Here is a 23,311-nt window from a genome sequence, read left to right as displayed (position 1 = left end):
ATTGGGTGCATGGAAATCATAACAAAATCAAATAGTACATTTGTGTGTGTGAACTTCAATGTAACATCAGGCGTTGTGATTAGACTTTGTATAGAAGGGGTGTCTTTTTTCAATGTAAACAAGGAGTAAAAATGATTAAATACAATCACGAAGGGAAACGGACCTTATGAACTTTGAGTAAATGCAATTGTTGGCCTCGCTTCAATTCGAAACAATTGAAGTTGAGAATATCGAATTTTTGTGAATGTTTTTCTTACTCTTTTTATGTTTTATTTCATTCAAACAGATTACACAGTAAATGCGTTGTTTACAATTATACTGAATGCTTTCTTAAAAAGTTCAATATCGGCAGTACAATACATTGATTGAAATTAATATTTTTAAAAAGAGTACTGGTCCAGAACCCTTAATAAAAAACATAGAACCCCTCCCCCGCCTCGACCTTATCACCTCCCGGATATTTTTGAAGACAAACCATTGAAGTTTTTTTTTTATCCTTAATTCATAGCAAATGAAAAAAAAAATCAAATTCGCCGACTGCTACAAGCATATACAAGTATGTACAGATGTATACATATATGTAATAGCTGCCACAATTGACCAAATGTATGTGTTATTACATTTTGCGTACAGGTTATTCCTGGAAAATGAAAAAAAAAACGCAGAGATATGTTTCAAACAGAAATATTTACGAAGGCGATGGCCGTAAGGGACGAGCTTTGATTTGTGCGAAAATAAATAAAATGGCCAGATTGTTTCCATATTTATTCAGTTAGTGTTTTCTTCATCTTGGGAGGGGACGGGGAACTTAGTAAATTGAAATTGAATATTTTGAGAGATTCTGGTACATCTTTGTCAAAAGATTAGAATCTATATTGGATTCCTTTTTAATGAAAATGCAGATAGATTATCGTGTTTCACTTGAATGATTATATCAGCCCTTAATCCCCGCCCCTCCCCAATTAAAAAAACAAACAAAACAAACAAAAATGAAAACAACAAAAACAAACAAAAATAAAAACAACAAAAACAGACTACACTACCAACTGTCAAAAACACTAAAACAAAAACACAAATAAATATTAATACAGCAAACAACAAAAGATGAAAACGTTTTTTCATGTTTTATTTACATATGTTTTATATTACAAAAAATATCGACATGCATATATTATGAAAAATACGATAGTAAGTCTGTTAAAATGTCTTTTAGTGTCTGGCGCTTCCGTACATCGATAGGGACTAGTCAAAACTAAGAAGTTTTTTTTTTTCATGAATAATTAATTCGGTGCAAGTGAATAATGCAGCTAAAATTCTTTTAAAATCTAGCCTGCATGTACCGCTCAAGTTGCTGTTCGGGTTTCCTCAATTTTTTGTGGATTCAGATTACTTGAGCTAAATATTATAAACTATTACTTGTTCTAATAATTATGATCTATTCTCAAAGATTATTGAATTGTATTATAATTTACATAGATAACGTGCTTTAATTCTTGACAATATAATTTTACTCTTGATGATTTCACTTTGCGATTATGTGAATAAATTTATCTAGTGTCTAGCATATGGATCATATATCTCCAAGTTGATACCATAATGCAGGTCTATTGTATTCTATCAGTGTTGCATACAATGGTTCTTTGTGACTCGCTTGCTTAGCTTTCATTTATTTTATTTGTAGATTTGCTGCTTTGAAGGTGTGCTATTTACCAATTATACGGATACTATCACATTTATCACGATGTTAACCGTTAATGTGTATCTTTGTTAAATATGTCCACGAATGTATTCCACTTATCGTAGTCACAATCCTCTCCTTTTTATCGGTACATCAATCTATGATAAAGCTGTAGTATAAACTTTGCATTTATATTAAATAACTGAAGAATGTAAAAATTCAAATTCCGACAAATTAATCGACGTTTGTTTTCGTAGCAGATATGTCGGTGGAATACTAATTGCATAAAATCCCAAGTGTGTTAAAACTGCAATATGTATTATCCAAAATGAACTTCGGCTTATTAATCTAATACTCACAGTCTTTTAGACGGAACTATATTGTACATAATTGCATTTATATTTTTGTGCAAGATATGCTGGAATATGTTAATATAAATAATGTTTCAATGAACCTAGCATTAATATAAGTTATAGGGTAAAGTTACCACATACGTTGTCAGTGTCGTATCTGCAATTATTATTTTTTTCGTAACACCCGAAATATTAGAAGTCATTAAACGTTATGTCAGAAACAGAACATAACACTGCTAATTATAGGTTTCATAACTGAGAATTTGATATTCCTTGATAACAACTCGAGTTATTCATTTTCAATATATTAATAAACGGCGGGTGTATTATACTATTTAAATTAAATAAGCGATATCTAACTTTCACGAGTTGTTAGACATATTTCTCTTAAGGTCAACACTTTCAATGTGTTAAATTAAAAAAATCCGCGTATTATTCATCTTATCTTTTGCAGATGTATCGGCATGACGTCATATCTCCTGTTGCGGCGTCAAACTATAACACCATATATTTTTAAAAACTTTTTGTACGCTTCAGAATGTTATAAAATTTATCAAAAAAGAAGCTTGTCAAGTAACATAGTGAGTTTTTTGTATATTATTGAAGAACTAACATATGTCCGTTCTTTAAAAGCACCCTTTCCAGTCTCAGTGTAAATGAACAGACGATATGTGTATTTCAGAATTATAATTGTCTGCTTCATTGCTCCATATTCCCCTTGAAGGATTAAAAATAAGGGGAAAGTTTAAAGAATTTAATTAGATCAGTGTGTGGACATTGCATTTAATGATTGACTGAAACAATGAAACAAAGAATGGTATACCTTATTTACTTTCTCTTGATCTATATCTCTTCTCTCTAATAACAATTGGACCATGCTGAGGTTTTGACCTCTTACAGCTGTGTGTAAAGGAGTGTCACCATTGATCTGAAATTAAAAAGTTAATAGGTCTGATTCATTTGTATATAGGTATACCAGCATTTAAAATGTCTTACAATGAATGCAAAAAGAGCATTAAATCAATTCAGACTTGTAAATGTAAATTGAAATAAAATTTGTATCATAGATATCGCCTTTCTTAATGAATAATATTCAATACATACAAATGACCAAAGTCAAGGTCAAAGAATGTATTAGTATACAGTCCAACACCTGGATTGTCATCAAACACAAAACTAAACAAATATTAATTGTTAACGTCCTATATATACATGTGAATTAAAAAAAGTTTGAAAAAATATATACAAGTCCGTTTGATTTTCTCTTTTCCAGCATAACATTGTTTCGATTGGCAGTAATGCAAATTCCCGCACTTCGTCCCTGATATCCACAGTTCATAATTATATTGTGGTGAACTGGTGTACTGTCGTAAATTCATGGGAGGTGTTGTCCGTTGTTATTCTGTGGTTTACATGTTGTAATGTACTATTGTATTATTTATTTATGTATTTCTCTGTCCTGAAAATAAGTCGATATTAACAAAATCGTAAGTCGACAACCTACGGGAGATTTGCCTTTCAAAAACGACATCATAAATATTGCATCTTAGGGTATCATCATAAAAATGTTATAGGTAGAGAGAATTTTAAAACAGTAAAAATTGTAAAAACTAGATTTAAAAATAAGTGACGTGGCTGAAATTGTCAGTCGCCTTCATTGACGATTGATACCCATTTTTGCGTAGTTTGCTAAGGCAGTTATAGATGAGGAGACACTTCAGAATTCGAAAGTTATTTTGATATTTTAGAAACCTACGAAGTGGTAGAACTCTTCAAGTTTAGGACAACAAATCATAAGCTACCTATTGAATAAAGAAAATGGCAAAATATCCAACGTGAAAAAAGAATCTGCAAATTATGCGACTTGAATGAAATTGGTGACGAATTTCATTACATTATGTCATGCAGGAAATTTGCCAACATCCGAAATTTATTTATTCAAGAAAAATTTTCCAAACGTCCAAATACACTTAAATTTAGTAATCTTATGACCTGCAAAAGAAAATCGATACTTTCGAAACTCTGCAAATTTATTAATTTGTTAATAAAGGGTTGTGCGAGCCGGGCTGACATCTCTCTCATTTATGTTGATTTGTTGATTTGTTATTAATATTATGTGTTCTCTGTACCATTCCAATGTAAATGGTTTATTGAGAAATAAAGATATATAAAAAAAATGGTACGCAAAACAGGATCTACAAACAAGTGAAACGGCCCCAAATTGTCAGCAGAATCCTCATTGAAACGATTGACCCTACAGACGGTTTAATCAATTGCTGCTTTTGTGAAAACTATAAAAGGTAAAGAGAAACTGGAATCTGCAAATCTGTCGACATGACTGAGATTGTTATGCGCATCCATATAGGATTTATTGCCCGTCAATGGCGATTTTGTCGGTTCTACTCTCCTTCTTCTTGTTTGCCAGGATATGATATAATATAACCCTTGGTCACAAAATAAAATGCAAGATGAAACGCCATTGTAGATCTTCTTACTAATGGAGAACTAATCTAAAAGTTATGGAAAGTTTGTAAACGATTTAATTATTAATCCATTACTGGTTTGCAATCACATGATAATAAATCAGTCCAATTTTCAAAACTCTTTAACTCGTCAACATTTTTATTTTAGAAAGTGTACTGTTGGCAATCCGAAACAAAGTAACCCTTATAATGAGTTGTATGTTATATTCATCTAGTTGTTATTTAACCATCAGTAACCTTTTTATTTCAGATAAAACTAAATCGATTCTTTTAATTTTCATTTACAATTGTTTGTATTTTGTATATATATGATTCCCTATAGACCTTATCAGTATTTGGAATCGATGACGCTTGACCCAAGAATCTGCACAACTTGAACTATTGACGTCATACAGCAGTCACTTTTCCATTGTGACATCAGATATTTTCTAGTATGACGTAAAAATTAAACCGGAACCTTGGTGATGTCCAGTAATGGCGGACAAATATCGATACGGTGTATTAAAGAAATCCTTGTCCCTTTCTATTTAAAAGCAAATTAAAAATTTTCAATCTACTTAAACTCCCACTTAAAAAATCATATCTAAAAAGAGGAAGTCTTTTTGAGACAATTTTCTATTAAAGACTAGAAAGTATATAGGTCACTAAATAATGATGATTGATGTCTTGTCCCCTTAACGTGGCAAATATATATTCCATATTCAGGACGACCCCATATCGTAAAGTGAGATATTAAAAGACTCAGTTCTTCTACTGGTAGACGGATGCCGAAAATTAGTAAAAACCCAAAAACTGCCACTTATAAGTAATTAAGATATTTACTGATTTTGTACATGTTGTATATAAATTCCCAATTGCAACCAACATTTTCAGGTTTTGGAAAGGTTTGAATTGTCCACCCTTATACCGTCTGTTTTTTAAAAGGAGACAATCAAGCTAATACACTTTAAATATTTGAAACTGTGAATGACGTTTTTGCATACCGTTTATTGTTCCATTCTATTTGGGATCCCTGTTTCTAAAGGGTATGCCTTATTAGTCATGGTCGATTGATCTTTTAATGAAGAAAACCTCAAGTTAAAGCCCTACAACGGGTACAATAAGTTGACGGAAAAGACATTTCTTATGAAATGATATCGTCTTAGGTGTCTTAGATAATTATCTGCGTTGAATAAAAGAGAACACTGCAAGAACAGTTTTGTAAATATGAATAAATGTGTGACGTTTTTAGTTTTCTGTTTTCCCGGTTGTGTACAATATGATGTATTTTTCTTTTCATATTTGTTTTTGATATACAATTTAACATCTGAATTGCAATCAAACACAAAACAAAACGACTATTATCGATTACTGTCATATCTTTACATATATATTCAGAAATGTATTGAAAAATAAGGATACGTCCGTGTGATTTTCTACTTTGATACAAACATTTTAAAACGTCATAATGTAAAATATGTTTTGTATTATTCATATATATTATTATTCAACTAAATAAACCGGTTTGTTGCCCAATGAATGTGAAATTAACACAGATGACCTTGCCATCATTTACATAGATTATTGATCATTCAGGATAATTTATGTGATGCTTGAACTTAAACCTTTTTTTAAAGTCCTATCAACATAAATGCAATCATGATCAATAAAGAAAACAATACATTTGAGGCTTTGCATTATTATCTAAATATTGATGGATGTATACATAATATAGAGACAAAAATGATTGAGTTGAATAAAAGATAGAAATGAAAGAATACGATGTATCAATTCATGACACAAAACCAAAACTAAATACACACAATGAAAAAGTAAACAAAACATACTCGATTTATTTATAATTGTATATTGCACAAGCTTATGAGGCTAATTGTCAGTTGATTTGTGCAATATACACATGTGTACATGATATATTCCCATTCACCTGCATGTTTTGCTTACTTGTAAATATGAATAAAATAAAATGTTGTCCGAATAATATAAGGCTCCAAATCCCCCAGAGTCTATCAAAGTTTATATGAATACCTTTAACAGAAACAATCAAAGATCTGCCATTAAAACCCAATTCCCCGAATAAGTAAAACAAATAAATTAAATTATTTGATATGGCATGACATAACACAACTACTGACAAGGACTAGAACATCTCAAAAGTTTTAATATGTTCTCTGTGATGTCAATAATGTCTACGGCATGGAACTGACTCGATTGAAAGCCTCGGGTTTTTGTTAAAGTTAAAACAAAAAACAAAAAAAATGAAAACCATTAACCGCTGACATCAATGCAGAAATACTGAGTTACAAGAACAATATCAAAAATGAAGATTTCTTCAAATTGCAGATATATCAGAAGAGTCATAGAAACGATAAAAGAAAATGCATACAATTGTATTTCTACTAAGAATCCAGACGCAGTGAGAATTTAATTTCAGTCATAGAAATGCTTGACTAATGTAGAAAGTTTAGCCCAAAAAATAAAATCTAACACATTGTAGTACTTGTTAATTGGTCTACGGTCCCTGTGTCAATGTCGATTTGGTTTCTTTTTAACAACATTTGTGATAACGAATCACACGTTTGGGTTTTTTTAAAATATGAAATTGTTCAGCCGTTTATGAAAAGGACACGCATGGGCGTCATGCACAAGTCAATTTAAGCCAACAAATCGAGTTCCCTTTACTGAAAATAATACATCTTTTGAGTTTTTCAATCAACGAAAGTAGGTTCGCGAAAATCTATTGATAAATACGTAGGACTAGATAGGTCTTTCAGTATCATGCGAAGGTGTGTAAACAAATTAATGAGCAACATTGCGTTGACATTGAATTTGATGTTTGTCAGAGCTGAGTTAACCAAGTTTGACAGTCTTGTTAAAAACTACCTTCCTTACCTGATTGTCTTTATTTGGATCTATATCTGTTCTCTCTAATAACAACTGGACTATGTTTAGTTGTTTACCACTAACAGCTGAGTGTAAAGGAGTGTACCCGTGCTAAAAGAAAAAAGAATTGTAATACTAATGTAATCATACGAAGGTATACAAAGCCATCATTTAACGATTAGAGAAGTTAGTTTATAGATTTAAAGAACTTTGTTTATAGTTCATTTCTCTTGAAACTGTAAATATTCATTAAGTTAATAACGTTTGTACATGAAACATGTTCATGGTGAGTTGTTTTCGACTTTCGTCTAAATTGACAAATATGGCCAGTTTCCCAGTCGAAGGTTGAATGTTTTTCTGTTTATTCCAGCTTCCTGCACGAAATAAAACTGAAAGCCATGATGTTGCCAACTTCTCTAAACGTGGCGTTAAACACCAACAAACAAAGAAACACACCATAACTTGGTTGTCTTACTGCAATCATATCACATTTTCTCATTTGCATATAGAACAGAATATTAGTATACTTTAACATCATTTTTCTTTTGATACATAACGTTAACTTCTTTTTTGTCAAACCTAAAGTACATTAGGAAAGGGGTGCATATTATAATGCCAACTTTTATTTTGCTATTTACAGTTCTGCTTTCTCATTTTCAGCAGCAATGTAAAAAACATAATTGTCGTTACAGTCCCTGTAACGTAAAAGTTAACACTTTTTTCATTCGGGAATCGTACGTACAGCGTTCGGGAATCGTTCGTATAGAGTTCGGTCATCGTTCGTACATCATTCGTATAGCGTCCGTACAACGTTCGGTCAGCGTTCGTTCATCGTTCGTTCATCGTATGGTAAATGTCATCGTTTAGGGTTTTGTATATCGTATGGTTCATGGTATCGTTAAGCGTTTTATTTGTCGTATGGTACATGGTATGGTTTAGCGTTTAGCGTTTCGCTTATCGTATGGTATATGATATCGTTAAGCGTTTCATCTATCGTATGGTATATCGTTTTGTTAAGCGTCTGATATATGTTAGGGTTTTATTTCAGAAAGTTATTTCAATTATTATTTTGAGTTAAAATAAATTAATATAAAAAGATGCGGGATAAAAAAAAAACAATTATTAGTTTGGATTGATTGAAAGTTGGTTGCGTACTTGTATATCCCAAACAACCAAACGGATGCCCCCACTTTGGCAAGTTTTTTTTACTGCCAGCCGTAAGAAAACCTTTAGTGACCATATTTATATCCTTTTGTCACCCTTTGGACTATATTAGATTGGAAAGATTGGATTGGAAACATTTCACTTGTTAATTAAAGCAAATAAGTTATCTTATTTATTATATATTTTGTTTCATACTAACTGCGTAGTTCTTGATGTCTTTTTGTAATTTTGAATCATTTCAAATTCGATCTTATAAAATGTTAAAAAAAAACTAACCTATACAATACCCTTAGTTAATTGAAACGTGAACTATTTATTTACATAAAACATATTTAGTCGTAAAAATAGTATTGGTTGTAAACGTTTTATCTTGATTGAGAAACGTTACTTTAAATGTACTTTAACTTAACGTAGATTTCGAACTGTAAACCATATCTTACCGATAGAAAAAAAATTTGCAACTAATATCATTATAGAATACCCTGCTATATAAAACAAAGGGGAAACATTTCCTTACACCACATTTTGACATGAATAACATGAGACCAATTTGAAATACCGCTAAATAAGTCTCTCTCTTTCTCTCTCTCTCCTCCGCCAAATATTTCCTTGAAACAATAAATTATATATAATGTTCTATAAATGAGGCTTTATATGAGATACACGTTTTATATTTAAATGTATTTAAAGAAAAGACAAGACATCCATGGTATTTGTTCCCCTCAATGTCACAGTCTGATATAAACCGAAAATTGCCAGGGATATATAAAAATTCGTTGAAGACTTCTATGGAACCAGCGTCGCTTGTGATTCCTGCTGTCGGTGTTAAAACTGTTATTTTGACTGTAAACAGTGCTTAAGTCCATGTATGAGTAAAATACAGAATTAAAAAAATAACTCTACCGTTTTTTATATTTCTTTATTTTAGAGGTAAGCTCCTGGCCAAGTTTCACCAATTTTAACGCAAATCATTTACCTTAAATAACCAATCAATTGTATTCTAAAAGTTGTTGATTTGTTCTGTGTACGAATACATGAAATATTTGTCACTGGACGTTATGCATGCAATCGATGATCAAATACAAATCTACAGTATTTATAAACATACTGACATGACAGTTGTTGTCCATTCGTTTGATGTGTTTTGTCATTTGATTTTGCCATGTGATTAGGGACTTTCCGATTGAATTTTCCTCGGAGTTCAGTATTTTTGTGATTTTACTTTTTTTTTTTTTTTTTTGTATATATGAAAGAGACTAAATAATATAAATTTTAATTATTTTACGCATATTTGAAGGATCGAAATAACCACTTCCACAAATGGTTGTTATTGAAAGACTTAAAATTTTACAAATATCACATGCCTCTATGAAATTTCATATCGACGAACATAAACTATTTCCTTTTATCGTGCATAGCTCATTTTCCAAATCACTTAAGGTTTTTAACGATCTTCTTACTTGTTCATTACATTCTAAAATTAAAATCCTACACAAATTGCCAAAACTTTTATTCTCAGGCTAGACAGCGTAAAAGATGAATACTGTTTTGTTAGTATACACACGGTGTTTTGATATCCAATTTCGCTGAAAAAGAATTAATTTGCGCCGCAAATTAATTACGCTAATTCTTTTTTCGTATCACTTTATTTTAAAAACTGCAGCATTCATTTGCGCCAATAAAACAAGCATGTAATTGCGCAAATGTTATAGACTTATTTGCAAATTGTTGTTCTTAGTGCACTAAGGAGGCCTTTTGCGGTATTTCTACTTGTTCACTAAGAACAAAATATTGCACTAAGGACCAGTCCTGATGGAATGATAGAATTGACACAAAAAACATGGCACATAGAAGGAATATAATTTCAAATTTTATAATCATATCTTTAGTACCCGGTAATTATAAATTTATTTAATTTTTTATCGACACGCGCCACCCTCTGTTGATTGTCACCTGTGTAATCGATAGCAATTCATGTTCGTTCAACCTTGACCCGTTTTGAATCCGCTTGTATTTTAAATTAACATGTTTATGATATTTCAATTGTCTCTGATTTTTTTCGTCTGTTTGTTACTGTCGTATTTCTTTTGTTTTTCTGACTGTTATATTTTTTAGTTCAATGTAATAATGTATGTTCTACTATATTTTTTTTTCCTTTTAATTTCTCTTGGTTGTTTGTAAACTTCACTTTTTTATAGTTCTCTAGTATTTTTTTATTACAAAATATTTTAGAATGTATATACTTGTTTACCAGCACATTAGATACACATGACTGTTCAAAGTATAACAGTTTATTACATTTTTGTCGAGCCTGCGACTTTTGTTGCAAAAGCCAGACGTACAGCGATCCTACATTCCGTCGTCGGCGTCGGCTAGCGACATCCACATACTCACTCTGTGGTTAAAGTTTTTGAAATTTTAATTACTTTCTTAAACTATCCAGGATTTCTATCAACAGAAGAATGTTTATGATCATAAGATAGTATCCATAAGTAAAGTTTGGAAAAAAAATCCTGGTTATCTGTGTTTTACTTACATGTATAAATGGACTTTTTTTCTCTCGGTTAACATTACATTCATTCTGTGGTTAAAGTTTTTGCAAATTTAAATAACTTTCTGAAAATATCCCGGATTTCTACCAAACTTGGATAGAAGCTTGTTTATGATCACAAAATAGTATCCAGAAGTAAATTTTGTAGAATAAATCGTATTTTATTTATAAATGGAGTTTTCTGCCAGCTAACATTATTTTCACTCTGTGGTTAAAAGTTTTAAATTTTTTAAAAACTTTCTTAAACTATCCTGGATTTGTACCAGTGGCACGCGCTGATTACAAAGTCATTTAACTTCAAAATAACAAAATCTATTCACACCAAACTTTATATTTTTGAGTTATATACTCATATCTTCTTTTATCCATGTTCTTTGTGGTCTTAAAACATCGTTTTAGTGTCCTTAGTGCAAACACGTTAGTCTTAGTGCACTAAGAAGTCCTTTGCGGTATTTCTGCACACCGTTTTGATGTTTAACTAATAACTGGATTCCCTCCTCCTAGCTATTTACGGGCTAGTTTCTGAGTGCTTAATGCATGTATGTGATCTTATTCACCATTCAAAATGATTATGCACGAGTCATCTCTAAACAGCCTTGCAAAGCATGATTTAACAGCGCGCATTATGTTTCCATTTAATTTCTCCTTTTTCTATAATAAGTTCAAATGTTGCTTTATTAAATGCACCTAGGTACGTATTTGTAAACTTATGTTATTACTTTATTTCATGTATCTTTTGTGTCTTCTTTTTTGGCTTCAATTACTTATTTTTTTTCTAATTGACTTATTCGTAAATCGAAAAACGCAGAAACCTAAATAGAATCATATGGCATTGAATGATTTCTCCAACTCAAAACTAGTCATAGATGCCTCTTAAATTTTATTTTTTTCGTTGGGTTGCTTGTCCATTATTTGACGTTTACGCAGTATTCTTTTATTTTGGTATTTTTAAAAAGCCGCTCATCGATCAATTTCACAAGAAATCTAATACTCGTAATTCATGTACATTGAAGTTTAACTTGCTATCAATTTTTCGTATACGCTCACAGATAAAATAAATGAAACACTTTTAAGCTGTTTAAATCATGCAGTAAATTTTGAAAATATGGTTTTGAAAAACCGGTTATTTCTGTTTAATACTTTTCTGTCCCTTTTCTTAATAATTAGGACACGTGCCACTGGTTAATATAGAACTAGTCAACCATGAATAATCCCAAACAACAAATTTTTTGATTGGTTTGTCATACTTGCTTATCAATTTCGTATTGTTTTCGGCTGAGACTACTATAACAGTTTTTTTTTATATAGATTAGACCGTTAGTTTTCCCGTTTGAATGGTTTTACACTAGTAATTTTTGGGGCCCTTTATATAGCTTACTGTTCGGTGTGAGCCAAGGCTCCGTGTTGAAGACCGTACTTTGACCTATAATGGTTTACTTTTTTAAATTTTGACTTGGATGGAGAGTTGTCTCATTGGCACTCATACCACATCTTCTTATATCCATAGTAGTCTCAGTTTTTGGCAATATTGTACCAATATCCTTTAGAATTTTAAATTGCTTTAGTCATTTAATATATAATTTATTTTTGTTGTTGTTCACGTTTAATATTTTTAGATTGATAATATAATTGCATCATTTTTTAAGCATTATAGAAGTCACAGTAAACATTAAACTTATGCATGGCGGAAAAGAAATATACGAAAACGATAGGTGCAATGTTCATGCAGCCTTGCAAATAATATTTAAAACAAAACTATTTAATTAAACTTAAGACTTTAATTTAAGTATTTTTGATGGGATGTTGAAGTTTCCAGAACATAGAAAATACACAAGAAAATCTATTAGTACACTAGTCTATCAAAATGTGCTTGCTGTCCATTTTACAATACATTATTTAAGAATTTAGTGTTTTCTTATTCATTCTGACACCTGTGTCCCTAGATCTGAACAAGAAATTGCGAGGACGTTATGCTTATCAGTTTACCTTTAAAATGATTTTTCAAACAAAATGGCCCTAAAGCTAAATGTCATCGTCAGATGTATAATGGAAGGTGATAAACACTTAAGAATATATATCACCTGCTGGTTCTTTTTACCTGGACACAGATCTTATTACGTAACAAGTTCGAATGTAAAATTATCGAATTGGTATATTCAGTCGAATATACCAAGGTATCTCTGGACTGGGGTTTTTAAGATATTTTGATCTGACAATGTATGAAAATTTATTTGTGCTTCAAATCACTGATTTCAAATTATAGACCAATCTCATTATTATCAATAGTGGGAAAAGTATTTGAAAAAATTGTATTTAAAATGTATTTAATCACTTAATTAGTTATATTTCAAATATACAAGAAAGCGTTTTTGTTTCAAGTTCATATTCGCCTTTTTAGAATACTAATGCAGGAGTTCCACAAGGCTCTGTATTAGGTTCCGTACTATTCCTTATTGATGTATATGAGATAGCTGGTAATTTGATAAGTCTAACTCGATTGTCTGCTGATGAAACATCCCTTTCTAATTTAAGTATTATAGTCCTTACACAATAGAGGATGTCTTTAATAGCGATTTAGAACAAATTTCAGCATGGTCTAAAGATTGGCTTATTGATTTTAATCCTAACGAGACAATTACTATGCTATTCTCCTGTCATTCTTTCCCAGATGATATTAAAATAGAACTTCAAAATCAAGTAGTAGAATTGTCTCCTGTCATAAACACTTAGGGATTACTTTTTATTCCAATGGTAAATTCTATACACATATAGAAAACGTTTTAAATTGTGCAAGCACAAGATTAAATTTCTAAAAAGAATTGAAATATGTATTGACTAGAAATTATTTTAATCGTATAAACTTAACACTTATAAGATTAATTATGGAATATGAATGTGAGTTATGGGATGGCTGTACTCAACAAGATTCCGACAATCTAGAACATGACGTTTAGTTGGAAGCAGGAAGATTAGTAACTGGGTTGTCCGTGTTTGCAAGTCCGGAAGTTATACATTTTCAGTGGTACAGGCCCACATTTACTAGTGGACAGAAGAAAATCCAGAAAGCTCAATATGTTCTATTCTTCACATAAAGAGGACTGCCTCTACGATTTGATGCCACTTTTTCAGTTATAAATAGATATAACCAGAAAATTCTTTTTTTTTCCATCTACTACTATCGAATGAAATAGCCTAAACCCCGACATATGTACGTCCAGAAATATGATTATATTTATCTAACTTGATACAGACACAATTGCACTCCAATCTTTATTATTAAGGACCGTTGATTGGATAAAAGTGATGGATTGCCACGCCTATATTAAAACTGAGGTCCTATGAACTGACTTCAGATAGCTCCCAGTATTCGAATTTGATAAAAATTGGTTGTGGTGGTGTGGTGGTGGGTGGGGGGAGGGGGGGGGGGGGTCAGATCGTCGTTTCTATAGTTCTATATCTTTTATTTTTTTTACCATTTCAGTTTTCTTTATTCTTCTGCCAATTAATCTGTATAATAATTGTCCTAAGCATACATGTAATTTTTGCCACTGGACGTTAAGCAACAAACAATCACCTCTTTATTCTGTTATCTATATTTATTTATATCTAATGGTCCCATGAGTCTCTGTTCTTTAAATCCCATCAGAGACATATATTATATATCTCTGACCCCATTCATATCCTCATAAATGATAACCTTTTCCTAGACTCATACATATAAATACATTGTAACTGAAACAGGAAAAATATACAGTCATATTACTGTATACTGGAACTAATAGATAAACGTATTAGTTCCAGATTGTCTTCTATAAAATGCAATTGCGTTTTAATTAGAAACAATGACAACCAAATTATTTTTTTGTGGAAAGAGGGGGGGGGGGACAGTTTTTTTTAAACAAATTATTGGTTTCCTTTGAAAATAGGAGTGAAAAGAAAATACGACATTTAGTTTATAAAACTGATAATGTGAGAATTTTGTTATAAAGACATATCCCATACATAGATACTTATATTCTTGGCACTAAACATTTATTTGTACATATTTATTTAAAACACAGATTTTGGTTAGTAATTTCTTTCCTGGTCAGGGGATGATATTGTATTAAAAACCAATAACAATATTCGTACTTTTCCAATCAACATGTACATCAAATCAAGGAGGTTATATGAGATCTCATATAACCTCCTTGGTCAAATCTTTTAAAATGAGACATTACACACACGTGTCAAAATTTACAGACCCACCGATAACTTGTCATAATCACGCATGTTGAAGCTGGGGTTAATTAACGGCTAGTTAAGAAGTCAAATCTAGCTGTGATTAATTTCCACTCTAGATAAGCAGATTCAGTAGCAATATAATCATGTTAGAAAATGTATTGGTGACCTGGACTGGAGGCACGTGCCCCCTGTGCCCCCGGTAAATCCGCCACACTGCCCATTTTTTTTAAAAGTTATTCAACATGAAGAAATACAAAAAAAATCAGCTGGTTTTGAAATTTTTTAAGAGTTGCAAATATTTAACAAATTAAAATTATGATACAGAATGATTCTTTTTATTTGTTTTCCTCACGAGTGTTTGCTGAAGCATTTTTTCCCGAAGCCCGAAAAGTTTGATCATATATTCAAAGATTTGTATAGTGAGACAAATCCTTGATATATTCCAGAGTTTAATACGTGTAAAAACCGAATTCACACACATAATAAAGTCCCAACCCGACGTTCATAAAAGGTCTGTTCTAGAGTTTAGTTTAATTTTCAGAAATTAAAATCAAACACAATGTTTTATACAAATTCGTCTTCAGACACGTAAATAATATAGGTTATTAGCTTGCCTGGATTGTGATAGAAAATATCCAATGAAATGAATAAAATATCTAATGCTATGGGTCACGCATGGACTGTCTTACTTTATCATGTTTATAGGGATGCCCATGTGGCACATCAAAGATAAGATTGATTTACCCATTGTACTTTAGAATTGCAACAAATCTTAAATTCACTTGAATACATTAATATATTGACCTGTTATCTTGTCGACTTTAAAGCCAACATACAGATGGCCGTTATATCCTGAGAAGAGACCTCGATGAAATTTGAAAGTTTAACAAATCTTAGTTTTCACGGGAACGAATATTTTGTAAAAACGTTGTAGTGATCAGATTATCAATGACGCGTAATTATATGATGAAAAATGTTGTCCTGCATTTTTCTTTAAATGTAAACTCAATGTAATTATAGTCCTGCTTTTTTATTTTACACTCTATTCGGTCCTTCCTTTCTTAGTTATTAATTTTTCCTGACTTGTTTTACATAAAGTCATCATGCCTTTTTCTTTTTGGCAAGATGCCCATCCTGCCTTTTTTTCTCTAAACTCCTGTCATGCCTTTTTTTTTAAATTTCATACTAGCCCCCATGTGTCCATGTAGCCGTGAGATATGGGACTTACGTATTTTCACGTCAGACAAACTTCTTCGTGCATGTGACTTCATATTCGATTAAGTAATTTCAAAAGGGATAAAAAATGTCTTAATTGATAATTTCTACATTGCATTTAAAAAATCCATTGAAAGAATATTGTATAATTAAAAATCATCGCCCGCTGTTGGAAGTTCAGTTTCGTCATTTTTCGTGCTTGTCATGAGACGATATTTCAGGGATTTCGATTGTTAATAGATATAGGAAGATGTGGTATGAGTGCCAATGAGACAACTCTCTATCAATGTTTATCGTTTATAAGATGTTGTACTTTCAATGCTATTTATAAACGCAGAGTAAAATTAAAAATGTTTGGTATACAAATTTTAAATTATTCATCTTAAAAAATATTCAGTAGATAATGGGAAATATCAAAGAATCATGATATAAATTTAAAGAAAAGAAGAAAACCCAACTCATTTTTTTATTAAAATTGAAAACCCAACTTATGAAAAGTCGTATTGACCTCTAAAATTCTATACACAGAAAACAAGTACTTATAGTATCTTAAAATGTCCAAATACAGTCCGTTTTATAAACGCGCACTGGACATAATTGTTATATTTCTATTCAGACATTCCACATTTTATCAACCGTTTCTGAACTATTTTTTGAAGATTACGAATCCGTGGCTTCATTGCACATTTAACGCAAAATACATTTTGTTTTTTTTTATTAAGAAAATCAGTAAAATACACAGTTACTTGTGTGTAAAATAATTTCAATGGAAGCTTTCTGAAGGTATTTGATAGGACGTACATGTACGCCAATTCATGAGGGCGTGACAAATTGTCACCAATGTCCAATCAAGTTTTTCTGTTGTTCAAAGTTTGACGTGCGGTGATGTTTGAACAGTGTTGAGTGTATTTTACATTTGTCATTTCGGAGTCTTTAATATCTTACTATGCTGTATGGATTTTGCTCATTGTTGAAGGCCGTACAGTGACCTTTAATTTGTTATTTCTACGTTATTCAGTCTCTGGTTAAATTCTCTCATTAGACATTATACATTTATTTCCCATGTCTGAGGGAGATATGAAGATTTGTTCACCCAAGAATATTCATATTTCACGAGGGGTCTGCCCGAGGGAACTCTGATTTTTCGAGGGTGAGCAAATCTTCATATCTCCCGAAACAAAGGGAAATGAATGTTTTATTCCACTGTCTATGGTTTGTTTACTATCAATACATTAAATATTATTTTGCATACATTTTGTTTTCTTATCCGCTTGTTTTTATAAGTTAAACAAAACACGACATACCCATTCATAAACAGTACGGATCAAAATTTAATTATAAGTCTTTTTGTTTTATCGTCTGAAATAAATTTGAACATGATAATGATTATTGCTATTGCTATTTTAAGAAGAATAAGAAGTTCAAAACGTTATGTACATTAACCGCGCGTAACGTCACACGATGTAATCCCGACATTTCAGAGGGGAATATGATCCTCAGAATGGAATATGAAGATTTGTTCAACGACACGTGGGATAGTCTCAACCAATCAGATATTGATTAAACTATCAATATGTATAAAAAGTGGAATAATATCCCATTATAGATGACATCATTTGCACACCGACCGTGCGAAGGCTGTATAGCCAGTCAAGGTCGTTAAAAACTCCCATCATGCAAGGGCTGTATAGCCAGCCAAGGTCGTTAAAAAGTTCCATATATATATCATAGATGATCAGGTTTGATATAAAAAAGAAAATTACATTATCGTATCTCGGATATATATCTATTAAATATAATAAAGAAAACTTAAAGTAAGATTGAGTACAACAAAAGCTTTGCCTTATTAAATCCTTGATGCTGGTTCCTTCAGACTGTCAAACACCGTCACCCTATGAATATAGTCCCTAGTGTGAACAGTGTATAACTTGCATTTTTTTTTGGATATACTTTCCCAATTTATTTCTTGAAATTTAATGCATGAAATATTAAGAAGGGGGATGAAATTACATGTTAAAACAATTTGGGTGCTGAATCTTTATGTTAAGGAGTGATTTGGACCAGTTAAAATAGGTAAAAAATTAGTACGTCTGAAGCTGTCAAACTGAATTTTAGACCCCCTTATCACAGAATTGTCAATATTTTGAGTTAGAGCTGGTATAGAGGAGGGACGACACTCTGCACACGGCACGCAGATTTGTCTTATATTATCGATCGGTCGCGGTGGTATTGTGTCATTTATATCAAACTACTCGTGGTGTTGACATCACCGTTAATGACACCTGGACAAACGATATTTGTTGAATCAATTAAAAAAACAAGTAATATACAGGAGGGCTAATCATGCAATATACATATACTTTGTACATACATAATAAACAAATTTGTTAGTTATTTCTTGACAATAAACATATTTATACCCAAACTAACTGTTTATTACCAAGGGCTAATTTCGACATCGATAATCACTGAATTCTCAATTTATTCATGCAATCGGTTTAAAGTTTTTAATCGGGACAAAGTTTTGTAAAATACTTAATTTTAAATATTGCATTATTTCGTCATTTGTCAGTTAACAAAACAGAGATAACACCAGAGAGAAGGCAATTAAGCAATCCAATACACAAATAATGCACGATTCAATTATGAAAAAAAACTATATTTATCATGATGGTTATTCATAAGACAAGATTTTCATTTTGGTTTTCAAAATGATTAAAATACATATAAGAGTTTATATGCCTAAAATAACATAATTACTAGCGGATTTGACAAATATTATTGATATTTTACTAACCGGAAATCATATTTTAGCGACTTATTACAAAGCAACGGCTGGAGACTTAAGGAGACTTTAGAAGATTTAGAATGTTTGAATAGTGTTCTTTATTTGGCATAAATTTGAATGATTTTCACGTGCTGACATTTGTAAAATTTACAAAAATCTGTGCCTCGTGATTTCGCAGAGATCGAATAAAATTTCCCGCCATTACAGTGCATTTCTTTATTGATAGAATTTACTTAAAAGATAAAAAACATAAAGAAAATATTTCATATAAAGTGATCTTCTATCATTGATTAATCTTTTATTTCAAAACTTTCTATATTTTCTGCGAGTGCAAGAGAGTATATTTGATATAAAAACATGAACAGATCGATCTTTTCCAGATTCAAAATTGTCGAGAGACGCTAAAATCGTACCACGTGACCTACAAAAATTTGCACACAGCACCTAAGGCTGTCGCCCCTCCTCTGGAGCTGGTAGAAGTTTCTATAATTTTGATATTATTTGTCCCAATAGTAGTACACTACACTGTAAAAATCTTTCTTGAGATAGAGCAGGTGCGATTTTTTTTAATTTGAATTTATTGTCTAAAAGAAATGCACTACGAAATAACTGTGTTCTCGGGCCTAATTGTTAACGTGGTATTATATGTGATAAATTGTTGTAAGCAATAGTAAACTGAGTATAATAATTTATTCACAGTAAGCACTTCCTAGTTAAGTTGTGGTGATAGAAATCTTAATATCATTGATACACAGTTGAGAAATATGGTGCAGTTCTTCAAATGCAGATTTAAACCTTATTAATATTAAACCCAATCCCGCATGCAGTTGTGGCCACCCTGTTGAGGATAGTATTCATTATTTTTTAAGTGCCCTTTTATCAACGAAGCAACAGAAATATTATTTTCAAAATTAGAAAGATTTACTATATACATTTTGCTTCTATTGGCTGGTGACGGTGACCTTTCATTTCAGCAAAACAAAGACTTTTTGAGTCTGTACAATCATTTATCAGAAATACACAAAGGTTTAGAACATTCAATTAAAATTCGGAATTCCTACTTCCTAACTCTTCACTCTAGTCCAGTTTTATATATTACTCTATATTATATTATACTTTTTGTTTTTGAGACAAGGCCATATTTTGTCAAAAGAGAAGCACAATTACCCCAAAGCGAATTGCGAGAAGTGGTTTCGTATTTCGTTATAGAAAAAAAAATACTAGTAGTTTATGTAAAGTAACGACTCTCGTACGGTGTCGCGTTAATATCTTTTTTATAAATTGGTGCAATTGGATGCAAAACATAATGACCATAAAATATCAGGTTTGCGAGATCAGACAGTAACCTAACAACTAAACAATTGAAAATCTAGGGATCAATATTTAACATTCGTCAGCAATGAGCAATTTTCATAAATATAACATGATTTAGTCGAATACTTTGCGAGTAAAGAAAAAGAGACTACCATAGATTTGTTATTAACCCCAAATGCTTGATGGGTACAAATCAGTATTCAGGAGTTACCTTTTTTGCATTAAACCACATTACAACAGAAATTGGAAAATATGGCCTGGAAGTATTTCTATAAGACATTGTTGTTTTCCTGTTCTATGAAGCTTTCTTATTGGCAAACATGGTGATAGATTTTATAGATGCTGTCAGGCACCGACCATTGAAAACAATCGATCTGTTTAAAATAAGAAATGAAAATAACTGTTTGATGTTGTTTTTTTTTTTGGCAAATAAGAAAAATTACCGTTTGATTTAAAATTGTTTAAAATTATTTTGAAATAGATTTATGAAAATAATTTATTTACATGTGAAAAGGCTAGACTTTGTGGCGTAGGGATGTGATTGAGTGGTTTTGTTTACAATTATTTCCCATTATTTCGGCGGTGAAAATCTGCAATAATTATTTTTCATCATGTTGTGTGATTTACACATTATAACAAAACAAAGAATATGACGGGTGAATTTAGAGTTAGCTGTTTAAGGTCCAGTGGCAACTATTATATGTATTATTAGGAGGACATTTAAAATGTTATAAATATGAACAAGGACATCCTTTGTTATGCAAACATGTATCACGGCACAAGCGATGACCTATAGACCGTGTGTATCATATGTATATTTAGGGTGGGGTTGCTCCGAATAAAGGAGGTATAGATACAGGAAAATAAAGAAAAAAAAATATAAAATTAGAATAGAGTATAACGGGAAAAATAAAGAACAGAGGAAAATGGTATAAGAAAAATAAAGAATGGAGGGTCTAGTTTTTTTGCTGGACAATTGTTGATGATAGTTTAAAGTCAAGCGCATTTATAGTTAAAATAATACACAATCGTATGTACATCGGTAGGGATTTATGTTTAGGGTTGATGAGGCACATAACGAGTAATTGTTTTTATTTGAAATTTCTCGAATATTTGTTTTTTTTTCGACTGATTTGATAGATGAATAAAAAAAATCTATAATCTAAAAAAATTGGTTTAATTACGATATATGGATACAATTCAGTTGATTTTAAAATACATGTGATAAAAGAGTATACATAAAAATATTTAACAAACCTTTTGGACAAAAGGTCAACCTTAAGACCCCAAATAAACTTTTGTAAGAACATAAGATTAATTCCGAATTCCATCTTAAATCAATTGTTCATTTAGGTAAAAAAAATAATGTTAAGGTAGATTCATGGTATACCGCCATCTTGGATTGTACAATCGCAGTACACAATCGGTCTAGTTATTTGCTCAAATGTACAAATTTGGAGACAGATTTGCAATTCATTGGGTAGACTGTTTATTTATATAAGGAAAACTTGGTGATTCTTTGATTTATTCAAAATATTTAAACAAATATCAAATTTTGCGTTTTTAAAATCATTTTTTTTCAACTCAGCCATTTTAGGGGAGATAACTCTTTTAGTAAAAAATTATACTAGAATGATAGGGAAAATTTTAATTTTTACTTGTAGCAAGAAAACAAGTTCGGTGACACCATTTTTTCTTTTTATTTTCTTAAAACATATTATAAAACCTATCTTCTCACAATTTATTTCAAAATTCTATCTCATAGATTTCTTTTTATGCACACAAATGTGTTTTTTCATGAACAATCTAACCAAATTTAGGCAATTTTCAACGACTCATAGCTTGAAAAATAGCACGGTGACCCATACTTTATATTATATTTTTGAAAAAATCATAGTAAAATCTTCATTTTGACAAAGTATAAGAAAATTCTATCTCAAGAAATATATACCTATGATCTACCTTAATACCTTGGGCTATTTTCAAAAAATGTTGACGAAATACCATGCAGACTGCAGTTTACACGCACATTCACCAAGTACGTATATTTCTACGGCTAACAAAATTCATAATCGTATCTTTTAATTTGTTTAAATTTATTTCAGTGTTTATTTTTCAAACGTTTTATGTAAATAATTTTGGATCAACATCGAGTCAGATCAAATTATAATTTATTAAATTATTAATTAAAAACTGAAACATGCATCCAATCTAAATTTTACGCCTATTATCACCTATATAAAAAAATTAAACAGAACACCATTCATGTTTTATATTTAAAAAAAACATATACGCTAAACGAAACTATGCACTCCAAGAAACGATGTACGCTAAACGATACGATATACGCTAAACGAAACGATGTACGCTAATACGCTAAACGATACGGTATACGCTTAATGAAACGATGTACGCAAAACCATATGATGTACGATAAAAGGGCGCTTATGTTATCGTTTATGGTATGGTTTATGGTATATGGTTTCGTTTGTACATCATTCGTTCAGCGTCCGTACAACGTTCGGTCAGCGTTTCGTTTGCATTCGTTCACCGTTCGGGCAGCGTACGTACATCGTTCGGGCATCGTCCGTACATGATTCGGGCATCGTTCGTATTGTTAACTTTTACGTTACACGGACTGTAATATATATAATAGTTGGC

The 23,311-nt window shown here is 31.2% G+C and overlaps 1 protein-coding gene across 1 annotated transcript in view; it reads right to left on the bottom strand.

Annotated features, from left to right (window-relative positions):
- Positions 1-23,311, bottom strand: part of LOC127736731 (ankyrin-1-like) — an 88,317-nt gene that overhangs the window by 62,539 nt on the left and 2,467 nt on the right. The window contains exons 2-3 of the mRNA XM_052247314.1: positions 7,404-7,505; positions 2,855-2,959 (exon numbers count right to left, since the gene is read on the bottom strand). Coding sequence (XP_052103274.1) covers positions 2,855-2,908 — 54 coding nt within the window. The 5' untranslated portion in view covers positions 2,909-2,959; positions 7,404-7,505. The remainder of the gene's footprint in view (positions 1-2,854; positions 2,960-7,403; positions 7,506-23,311) is intronic.

This window comes from Mytilus californianus, unplaced genomic scaffold, assembly GCF_021869535.1.
Source record: "Mytilus californianus isolate M0D057914Y unplaced genomic scaffold, xbMytCali1.0.p SCAF_36, whole genome shotgun sequence".
Lineage (NCBI taxonomy): Eukaryota > Metazoa > Mollusca > Bivalvia > Mytilida > Mytilidae > Mytilus > Mytilus californianus.
The sequence above is the reverse complement of the archived record's forward strand: the minus strand, read 5'-3'. Positions and strand labels throughout refer to the sequence as shown.